General features: G+C 35.9%; 1 protein-coding gene across 2 annotated transcripts in view; it reads right to left on the bottom strand.

Annotated features, from left to right (window-relative positions):
* The window catches only part of TBX3 (T-box transcription factor 3), a 14,457-nt gene extending 3,001 nt beyond the window's left edge, over positions 1 to 11,456 (bottom strand). The window contains exons 1-7 of one of the 2 annotated variants that reach the window (XM_077461265.1): positions 10,319 to 11,456; positions 8,603 to 8,870; positions 6,825 to 6,875; positions 6,552 to 6,698; positions 4,949 to 5,025; positions 1,505 to 1,662; positions 1 to 76 (exon numbers count right to left, since the gene is read on the bottom strand). The exon at positions 1 to 76 is cut by the window's left edge and continues 550 nt beyond it. In XM_077461265.1, coding sequence (XP_077317391.1) covers positions 1 to 76; positions 1,505 to 1,662; positions 4,949 to 5,025; positions 6,552 to 6,698; positions 6,825 to 6,875; positions 8,603 to 8,870; positions 10,319 to 10,698 — 1,157 coding nt within the window. In that variant the 5' untranslated portion in view covers positions 10,699 to 11,456. The remainder of the gene's footprint in view (positions 77 to 1,504; positions 1,663 to 4,948; positions 5,026 to 6,551; positions 6,699 to 6,824; positions 6,876 to 8,602; positions 8,871 to 10,318) is intronic. The other variant, XM_077461267.1, reaches the window with a different exon arrangement.
* Positions 11,457 to 11,837: the final 381 nt, after the last annotated feature.

The raw sequence follows: 11,837 nt of genomic DNA, 5'->3' as shown, positions 1-11,837 counted from the left end.
TTTGGCGAGTCCCCGGTGTCTGGGCCAGCTTCTTCCTTACTGTCATCCTCACTGTCCCCTTCACTGTCACACAGGCCTACAACATAGACATCAGACTATCAGAAACCAGTTACCATTAGTACCTTACCATAGCAGTCATTGGAATGAATTCGTGTACAGACATACCCCACTTTTAAGTACACAATGGGGTTTATTTACTAAAGTTGGAAATTGAAAATCAGGCTCACTTCTGTATAGAAACCAATGAGCTTCTAACCCCAGCTTGTTCAATTAAGCTTTGTTAATACAACCTAGAAGCTCATTGGTTTCTATGCAGAAGGCAGCCTAATTTTTCACTTCCCAGCTTTAGTAAATAAACCTCATTGTGTACTTAAAAGTGGGGTATGCCTGTACTTTTGTGAAGTTGTGTTCACTGCAATCCAGTGCAGACAAATTTCCTACATTTGTCATTCCCCTTTCACTGATTGGGTGTTTAAAATGAAACCAGTTTGCCTTATTCACTTTGTAAAGTGAACATATATCAGATGAACTGTCAAAGAAAACTGTTTCCTTTAGATACCCAAATGGAATGAGAAAAAAGTAAAAATAAAAAACCCAGTACATTTCCTTGAAGCTATCGTGGGTTTAATTATAGGTTACTCGTCCTATTATATCGCTCTATGTATCACACAATCGGCGTTTACTATATACATAGAGGAGGAGTACACCAGGTAAAGGTCATCAAGATATTGCCAAAATTAAACGATAATTATATTTATAAACAAATAGGGATTGATTTATTAAAAAGTGCAAAATCTGGTGCAGCTGTGCACAGTAACCAATCAGCTTCTAACTTGAGCTTGTTCAATCAAGCTTTGACAAAAAAAAAACAAAAAAAAAACTGGAAGCTGATTAGTTTCAATGCAGATCTGCACCAGATTTTGCACTCTCCAGTTTTAGTAAATCAACCCCATAATATGGATTTTGTGTATTAATGAATATTTGGCTAATTTATTAAAGGAGTTTAGAATTTTAACACAATGTCTATTCACTTCAAATATCCAGTCATGTGCAGATACAATTTTGTAAACATGAATTTGCCTTTTACACAATTGGATAATTGATCTGAAGAGTCACATTTTTGTTTTAATTTTTTTTCAAAGCTTCTCAACTCGTTTAGTAAATAAGCTTGTCTTTGCTTTCTGTTCATGGATTGCCTTATTAGCGTATCATGGCAGTTTCATCATTTAATAAAACCGTTTTTTTTTTTTTAATTTGTATTGGGTAAATAAATTCAGCAACCCAAAGACTACACCTTCAAGTATACGAGATTAGCAATTTTTTTTTTCTGTTTTGCATGTAGGCGGTGAAAGGGTTAATAGGACTGAGTCGCCAGCTTGTCCCGACTTCTTCCTGTTAACCCAGCGAGCCCCATTCCAAGCACAAGAAGTGGGATTAGCGATCGGTACGTTCCTATGAAGAGGGAGCCCTGAGTGATGGGGTTAATGGGAGATTAGGAATGTACCTTTAAGGTTTGAAGTGCCCACTGCAGATGCGGTTGGAGAGGAGGTCTGGGCAAAGCATTTAAACGCAGTCTGTTCACTGGAGGACTCGTCTGAGCTGCCATTATCTTTCTTCTGCTGCTCATCAAAGGCTCGCATGGACTGAAGGGTCAGTTGTTTCCTTGAGAAAAGCAAATCGCACATTTTAATGTGTATAATTCCCCGCACAGAATATAAACAGCCAGGAGACAGAAGTATTTGACCTCTGGTTTAATGTCCTCACCACTGGAGACCTGGCAACCTCCGGCCCTCTTGCAGAGTAGAGGCCATAAACATCACACTACACCTCCACACCTACCCTAGTCTGATCATCAGCTATCTACTAAAAAGAGAAGACTACTTTGAAATATATACATATATATATGAAATATGTAAATATATATATATAATATATATATATAATAGTCTTCTCTCTTTTTCTTTTTTTTTTTCTTGACGCTAGCATAAGGATGGAGTCACTATTCCAGATTGCTTATGTGTACATATGTCTAGTCCAGCGACTCTATAGTTTCAACTATGCTAATATATAATTAAATTCATTCTCGGTTTGTCAAAAACCTAAACAGATCGGCCCATATTTATCAAGAAATTGGAACCAACCAAACAGGCAAAATTAATCAGATCCCACTAAAAGTAGCCACTGGAAGAAAAAAAAAAAATATATATATATATATATATTATATATGTGCAATTAATGTTTATCTGATCAATGAAGAAGGAAACAAAAAATGTTTAGGATTTGTAAGAAGTATATACAGTTTGTATATTGGTCTCTCTGTGCATCTGTATATCTGTCTAGGTCGCTGTATTATGTTTTTTTTTTTTTAGTCCCCCAAATCTTTTTGAATCCATATTTTATGTTTCTTGGTAACTCTAGCCATTCATTTATGTACCTGTTTAGGTAAATCTCTGTCTCTCCATCTGACTTATCATTTTTTTTCCTCCATCTGACTTATCTATCCATTGTCAGTCTACGCTTCCAAGCACATGTCCATTAAAGATTCAAATGAAAATCTGTATAGGTGGTGGGGCTTTTAATTCCACAAAGCTCCATTTCCCTCTATATGTGTGTATATATATATATATATATATATATATATATATATATATATATATATATATACTGGCATACTCAACTTACAACTTAAAAGTGCAAAATCAGGCTCACTTCTGCATAGATACCTATGAGCTGCTGGAAGCTCATTGGTTTCTATGCAGAAGGAAGCCTGATTTTGCACTTTCCAGCTTTAGTAAATAAACCCCATTGAGTACTTAAAAATGGGGTCCTGTATAATATATATATATATATATATATATATATATATATATATATTTTTTTTTTTTTTTTTCTTTAGTCTCCAATTCCTCTCTCTCTATCTCTCTCTCTCTATATATATATAAATCCTATTTGATTCTCCAATTCCTCTCTCTTTCTCCTTCCATGCATTTAGGTGTCTTGCTCTCTGGGACTTGTAGTTCCCCAATGTATGTCGGTATGTATTTTTGCAGATCTCTATGTACCTACGGTGTGTCTGTACATAGACCCAGGCGCCTATCTGAGAAATGTTACAAAGAGAGACAAAAGTCATCTGGCAGTGTGGTTAGTAAAGCAAGCCGTGAAATGGCTTCTATTAGGCGCTGGGGTGAGATGGCTGAGCTATGTGACAGCACAGTGTCATCCTGCCCTTTCTATCCGAGGTGTAAGAAATTCTTAGGCACACATAGGTGGTCAGTCCCAGGGCAGCTCACTCCTAGGCAATAATTGCTATAAAGCCAGCAATGGCAGCAGTGACAGGTCCGCATATTTCTCAGGTAGCCTTCATTTTACAAGCATTTCCATCTTCTATATAAATAGAACCTTGCAATATTCTCTGGGGGTAAGAGGAAAACGCTGCCATTAAACACAGTGGAGAGTTCCCCCAGTGTATGATGTCTGTTGGCTCAGCTTTTTATCTGGATCCGAAATAACATTTACTTTCATATGATGGGACAGCCAAAATATGCATCACTCCCCCTTCGTGTTTATTTTAACTGCCTTTGGTTTTAGGAACAGATTTTCAAAACTGTAATTTATTATTTTATTTTTTTCATAGTCATTTAATAGAAATGAAAATTTCCTCGAAACTTTCATGAGGTTTGAATAAAATTAACAACCATAAAAGTAAACATCTAAAATATTCCATGCTGCAAGCCCAACTTCATTGCAGTAAGAGGTTAATCCTGGTACACAGTGCTGAGGACACAACGTAACGTCCCATCCAACGGGTAACCTGCTCATAGAACAATGCAGCCTGCCCAAACAACCGCATACAATGGGACTACTGCACCAATATAAAAGAGCAACATGTCACCAGATTCAACCCAGCTATACTACCGTCTTTATGCCCAGAAATAAAGCGTCAACAACTAATAATAATCATAACATCAACGAGAATGAATAAACAGTACTGTTGCAAAACTATACTAATATATATATATATATATATATATATATATATATATATATATATATATATATATATATATATATATATATATATATATATATATATATATATATATATATTTTTTTTTTTTTTATTATTATTATTATTATTATTTTGTTGTGTGTTTTATAAATTATATGATGAATACATGCAACTTTTTAACATTGTAAAATATTATACACTATGGGATCGAGAGAATATATACAATATATGTACAAAATATTATGCATTATCTATCTATCTATAGATAGATATAGATATATATACAGGCATACCCCACTTTTAAGTACACATTGGGGTTGATTTACAAAAGCTGAAAAGTGAAAAATCAGCTCACTTCTGCATAGAATCCAATGAGCTTCTAACTTCAGCTTGTTCAATTAAGCTTTTGTAATAAAACCTGGAAGCTCATTGGTTTCTATGCAGAATTGAGCCTGATTTTACACTTTTCAGCTTTAGTAAATAAACCCCATTGTGTACTTAAAAGTGGGGTATGCCTGTATCTCTCTCTCTCTCTATATTATATCATGCAGTACGTGTTATAAAGTCAAAATGTATAGTGTATGAGTTATATATATATATATATATATATATATATAGTATACAGTGAAAGACATATACAAAATGTATTTATTATGTGATGTATATCATGAACTGGATGGACTGGTGCCTTACCAATGTAACCAACAACTCTCTCTCTCTCTCTATATATATAACATTTTAGAAAAAAAAATACAATTGCAGGTATACAGAATGGGATAAGTCTAAAATCATTACATCAGCCCAGTCTGAATAAGCACTATGCACTATTATTGAGGAGTTAATGTTGATATGAACTAAGGACTGGGTTTTTAAGCTGGTTAATACCCCCCCCCCCCCCCCAAACACCAAATAAACAATCAAAGGCTGTCATAGACTCACCTTTTCTCCCTCCTTCCATTGCCTGTGTCACGGAAGCCTTTGGCAAAGGGATTGTGATCGATTTTTAATTGGGTGATCTGGGGACAAAAAGTGGAGACACTGATGAAGACACAGTGGACATAAAAGGACTGATTTACTAAAGGAGTCGTCCCCCTAGCAGCTGATCACAGACAGATTTCAGTGGAAAATAAAAGAATGACACCCTGACTGGGTTATTTGGAGTCAGAAAAAAAATAAGTGAAGTTAGTAAATGAGACCCCCTCTTATCAACCGCAGAAATGACCCCCTCTTATCAGCCGCAGAAAAAGATAGCATTACTGGATGTGTTACAGTTTTTCATAGGTTAGCCTTCTTCTAATTATTTCAGCACGGACAGGGTTAATTATGTACTGTATGAACCCTTTGCCATCAGACTAATATTCTGTAGAATGAAAGGCAAATCTATGGTAGCTGGAGAATTGGAGTGCTCTGTAGGGTGCTGGGGCTTTGCTTCATTAGGAACTTCTACTTCCATAGGGCAAATGTTTTTTAAATTATAAAGAGGACGGGGACTGTGATTGTGCTTGGAGCATTTGTTTCCAGTTATCCCCCCCCCCTCCCAACTCCCTCACCCCCTTTTCCCTCCTCTTCCCCTGTCTCACCTTAGTAGAGCCAAGCCAAAGTCACTACATAATGGAGTTTTATTTAATGTCAACTAAAACCACCGTATTCCACAGGGCTTTAGGTCAGAAGACAATAATGTAATGTACATTTCAGAAAATATTAAACACGTCTATATGCAAAACATGCTTCCTAGGATTTCTTCTGAAATGTCTGATATTTACATCTGTGACATGTATATTTTACAGCTGAATGAAAAAAAAAATCAATAGAAGCACTCTATAAAAGTATAATTTAAAAAAAATAAAATAGAAAAAAAAGCTTGGCTGATTAGTTGCTGATTCTTCACATCAATTTAAGGAAATAAATAAATAGTGCAATCTGGAACTTGAGTGCTCTTTTCAGGCCAGCACAGGTAAGACTGGAAATGAGCACCTTAGTAAATCAGACCCAATATCTGTATTATCATATAAATAGTTTCTATCCAAATTGGGGGCACAGTCACTAGTTCAGAGTTTGCCTCTTTTTTTTTTTGGAGGGGGCTAACATTTTGGGGGGAGTAAACCTTAAAGACTGGTGAAAAATCTGAAATGGAAGCAGCACATGCCATACCAACAAAGGTAATGCTGGGATGTCTCATTGAATGTCACTCATGTCAGGGACAGATCTGCCTACCAAAGGCTATATAACCTCTCACAGTCTCCATACTGTTAAATATTTACAAGCAACACATGCATTGCCACTTTGATCTTTCTCAGACATAAGTACTGACAAAAGTGGAAAGTCCACTCTTTAAAGAGCACAACAAGCTGAAACACCGATTTTCTAAGTCCAGCATACATTTAATGATGTGCCCTATGTCAGATAAGATAGTCAAGGGTGGAGGTAGGCTGGGGGGGGGGAGGGGTGGTCTACCTTCTTGACTCTGGAGTATCAATGCATAATAAAAATCTTTGTGGAAAAAAGCCAAACCACGTTGAATAAATCCCTATAAGCTTCTTACCTTATCATTCTGGTATGCGGTCACTGCAATGAATTCAGTCTCAGGGAACACATAGGTTCTGAATGTGCTGTAGGGGAGTTTCAAAATGTCATTCGCCCGCACTATGTGGAACCGAGGTTGGTATTTGTGCATAGAGTTTAAAATAGTCTGCAAAGTCAAAAAAGGAAAAAAGAAAAAAAAAAATCACTTAACACACAACGAGTTTATAACAATTAGGTGTACTTTTTACTGCATTGTTTCAATCAAAACAAACAACAAAAAAAACAAACTTACTAGATTATTATTTTCAGCAGAGTAAAATGCTTTCTGGCCAAAATACTGTAACTAAAAGAAATAAAATACTTACAAATGTGGCCTGCATTTTGTAACATAGTATACATACAACAATATAGCTAAACAGCTAAATAAAAACTGATTGATGCATGACTCATTGTAGCAAAACATATCTCTAATTAATACCTGTAACACAAGCTAACACAATCTTAAACAGTTTATGTTAAATTGCGAAACCACACTACAATATATATGTGTTTATATATGTATATAAACACAACTATGCACGCCAAAGCAATAAAAGTTTTTCAATAACTGATCCATAATCTGCACGTCTAGGGACTATGCAGAAAATCACGTTTTCTGCAAAGTCTTCGATAGCACAAAGCTTTAAATATATGGAAGACTTTACAGGTATACAGACAAGAAAGCACATATAAACCTTGTTATTTTTTTTTTTTTCGCAGACTAAAAGGAATCTGACATAATTTATCACCCACTCTCAACTAATCAACGTGCTTATTTTATCTCATTAATAAGCCGCTTTCATCAGCTGGAGTAATAAAGCTATCAATTCCACTGAAGAGAGCAGAAAATTAATTTGCATCTAATTCAGCCATCGATTATATGTTTGAAAGCTCACACTTTATTATCTGTGTCACCCCTGCAGACCCCGTGCACGCAGCGGCGCTTTTATTCATTTTTTTTTTCTTTCTTTTTTTTTTTTTGTTCCTTACTAAGTTTACTTTTAATGGCTCTGTTAAAAGAAAATTGTACCAAAAAGTGTTCAATCTGGCAATTAAAAATAAATATAGGACACGCACCCCAAAATTGTACTGCATAGACAAATAATCTAAAAATCTAGAGACCAAAAAAAATAATATATATATATATATATATATTTATATATATATATATATATATATATATATATATATATATATATATATATATATATATATATATATATATATATATATATATATATATATATATATATATAAATAAATAAAAAACTCAATTTCTGCAGTATATTATTTTTATTTGAGTAAGGGAGATAAAGAGAGATAGAGACTGCTGATAGAAAATGTGTGTGTATTCTCATATATTTTAAAATATATATGTGTGTCTGTTCCTATTTAATATGATAACTGTATATGAGTGTAATAGATGTAATGTAATATATATATATGTGTGTCTCCATATATTATAATATGTGTGTGTGTGTCCATTTACTATAATGCATATATATATATATATATAGATAGATATCTATAAATACTGCATATATGTGTGTGTGTCTCCATATATTATAATACATATGCGTGTATCCATCCATTATAATATTATAATACATGTCTATTTCTCTCTCATATATATATTTTCATATATATATATATATATATATATATATATATATATATATATATATGCTCCTTGTCTCTCCAATTCCTCTCTCTATCTCTTTCTCTCCTTCCCTCCTTATATATATATATATATATATATATATATATATATATATATATATATCCTCTTCAACTCCACTCTCTCTCTCTCTCTCTCTCTCTCTCTCTCTCTATATATATATATATAGCTATATGTGTGTGTGTGAGTGTATATATATATATATATATATATATATATATATATATATATATATATATATATATACACACACAAACACACACACATACGCATACTTCTGTGTGATAATTCACATTCAAGTAAAAAAGAAGTGAAGTTCTGGCCTATAAAGTAAAGTAGCAAAAAACACTTACAAATCCATGCTTATCAGAGATATTGTTGGTGAGTTTGAGTTTATGGAAGGTGACCACTTTGGACATCCATTGCTCCCCTGTAGCCGGGCTGTCCGGGTGGATGTACATCCTCTTGGGCATTTCAGGGTCAGCCTTTCCAGCCACCATCCAGCGTGAATTATGGAACTTATACCTGCAATCATCTGCAGCCACTATATCCATGAGCAGAATGTACTTAGCCTTCTTGTCAAGGCCTGTGCACCGCACTTTAAACGGGGGAAACATTCTCCTAGAAGAAAAAGAAGGGCAAAGCATTGCAGATCCGAGGGCCACCACAATAAAATACAGTTATTTACATACAGACAGACGTTCTGTCGGCGTTATAACCAGCAGAATGCTATAACCAAAAGATCAAAGCTGCGCAGTTTAATGTTTAACCTTGTCACTTCTAGTGAATGCTGCCACCATTGCATGAAATGACTTAAAAAATCCAGTGTATGCTCCGGTTATCTCAGTAAATATTTGACGTTTTTTTTTTTTCTGAATGCAAAGGGGGAATCTATCAATAATATGCCCATGGCCAGGTTCTGATAGATCCCATAGTACGAAATGCATGCAAAAGTCTATAGAGAGAAGGCCACAAAAGTCTCAATCTGCTGCAGCAGCAACTAACCAGGAAATGTATGACATCATAAAAGAATCATCATTCTCCTAAATGTCCATACAAAACTTTAACCACCACAACAAACACACCGACATGGGGCCATGCTCTCCCATTGCCTGCTATTTTGGGAAAGCCATAAAATACCTTGATAGTGGGTCATGGGGAGTTTAAAGATCACATAAATTATATAATATATACATATATATATATATACAAATATATATATATACTATAAGAAGTTGACCTACAAACTATACATATATCTTTGGGCATTTAAAGAGCACTATATGAGGTTTAGGCATGTAACACACAAATATATATATATTGAGCTAAAGACCGCATACATAAGGTATATACCTCATATATATAGGTAGATAGAGAGCGACCTGCAAAAGATCACATGCACTATCAATATATATATATATATATATATATATATATATATATATATATATATATATATATATATATATAGTAGAGGTTGACCTACATACCACATATATTCATATATACAGGTAGAAAAATAAAAATATCACATATATATATATATATATATATATATATATATATATATATATATATAAAATAAATAAAGGTTAGTGCATGTGATCTTTTGTAAGTCGGTCTCTACCTATATAAATGCGTTTTATACCTTATGTGGTCTTTAGGTCAATATATCAATATATATCAATATATATCATATATATATATATATATATATATATATATATATATATATATATATATATATATATATATATATATATATATATGTCTGTGTGTGTGTGTGTAGTTGACCCACAGATTGTACATATAGAAGAAAGACCTTTGTAAAAATGTTAAATGACCTCAATCAAAGATCAGGTCAATATTTCCCAGGTAGTCTGGACTCCTTGGCATGACAACAGCAGATCTTAAAAGCGATAGGTAAAGAATTTCCATTCAACCTTTGATTGTCTCCATCTAGAAGCTCCTCACTGTCTGCACTTGGAGTGTCTGTGTAGGTCTTAGTGTTGGGGCCAATTAATAGATAATAATAAAAAGAAAAAAAAAAAAAAAAGGCAATGACTCACCTCCCAGATTTAGTGATGACCATCTCAGTCCCCCTCTTGTGGAATTGTTCCCAGAGATCCTTGGCTTCCAGATGAACTTTTGGATCATCTTCAACTTCTTCTTCTGGTTCAAGAGTTTTGAGAGGCCTCAAATGAGAAGCTGCTTGGTGACCCAGAGAAGAAAAGGGGATGCCTGTCTCGGCGGCACCCACTAATTGATCCATGATGGGCTTGGCTAGGGCAAGAGAAGCCCCATTGTGTGGCAGAGCCAGAGTTGGGAAGAAGGGAGGCTGGTGTCCAAGAACGGCGCTCATTGCAAAGTCCGGTGCCCGGTGGGAGAGGAATGGGTGGTAAGCCATGCTTGTCCCTGAAATGACTGGATCTCTCATGGATAAATTCATCCACTCCAAACCCTCTGGATAGCTCAGCTCAGGACTTAGTCCACAATAAAGGGGACCTTCACAGGTACATAATCAGGGCAAGGCAAAGTCCAAGAAATTGCAAGAAATGCAGCAGGCAGGCTGAAAAAAGGAGAAGTCCAATATAAAGAGAGGCTGGATGGAGTTTCCCAGGAAAATCAAAGTTAAAATCCCGTGTGTGAGAAGAGGCAGGGGGTCCCAGCCTCCCAATCCTGGATCCTCTCTGAGCACTCCTCACTCTTCCAATGCTGCAAGCTGGAAAGGTAACAACAGCTAATGACTAGATATGACTGTTTTTGAATGTTCTCCTGAAGGTAGACCTGTGATCACCTCTTCTGGATGGGGACAGTCTTGAGTGTTGCAGCGTGCAGCCTTGATCCTGTGCTAGGAGGAAGATTCTACAACAGTCCTGTGCAGACAGAGGAGTGAGGGAGAGGCAGAGAAAAGAAAGAGTGTGAAAGAGGGGACACGGAAAGAGAGAAAATAGGAAAAGGGGACACTGTGAGCTCCAAGTATTCTCAGTGTGAATGTACTCTCTCCTTACACCAGATCCTAGGGATGTGTTGTGGCAATGCAAGAAGTCCAGACCTAGTTGATTGGCCCTTTGACGCTTTTGGACCAATTGTGTAGCTCCATAGGCGTGGTTTTGACAGGTCTGGTGGATGGGGACAGGGTTGAGTTATAAAAAGAAGGTGTCGGAAGCTGTAACGTTGCAGCAAAGCATCACTACTACATAATGCCGTGTGAATATGTCAACATGATCAGATGGGAGGGGATAGAGCAGGAAGGTGTAGAGGGAGGGTGGGGGGAAGAACAGAACAAGCTATTCACTGGCAGAGAAAGTCACTAACCTCTAGGTGGCTTTGTAGGAAAGACAGAGAGAGAATAAACACATAGACATGGGAGGGGGGAAGGGGAGCAGCCTGTATACTCCATGGATCCACAGAGGGCAGGCTTTTCCCTCACACCCCATCTGCAGGTCTGCCTTCTCTTCTACAACCCATCGGCCACTTCCAATGTCTGACTTATCAACAGCCTCTCAGTGGGGATCCCATTTCATCGCCTTGTTCCAGCACAATGGCAGGAAGGATAAGTGCGAGCAGTTCAGAGATTTGGGGCTG

Source organism: Lithobates pipiens, unplaced genomic scaffold, assembly GCF_037356315.1.
Source record: "Lithobates pipiens isolate NorthernLeopardFrog02 unplaced genomic scaffold, aLitPip1_a1.2 Scaffold_3, whole genome shotgun sequence".
Classification (NCBI taxonomy): Eukaryota; Metazoa; Chordata; class Amphibia; order Anura; family Ranidae; genus Lithobates; species Lithobates pipiens.
The sequence above is the reverse complement of the archived record's forward strand: the minus strand, read 5'-3'. Positions and strand labels throughout refer to the sequence as shown.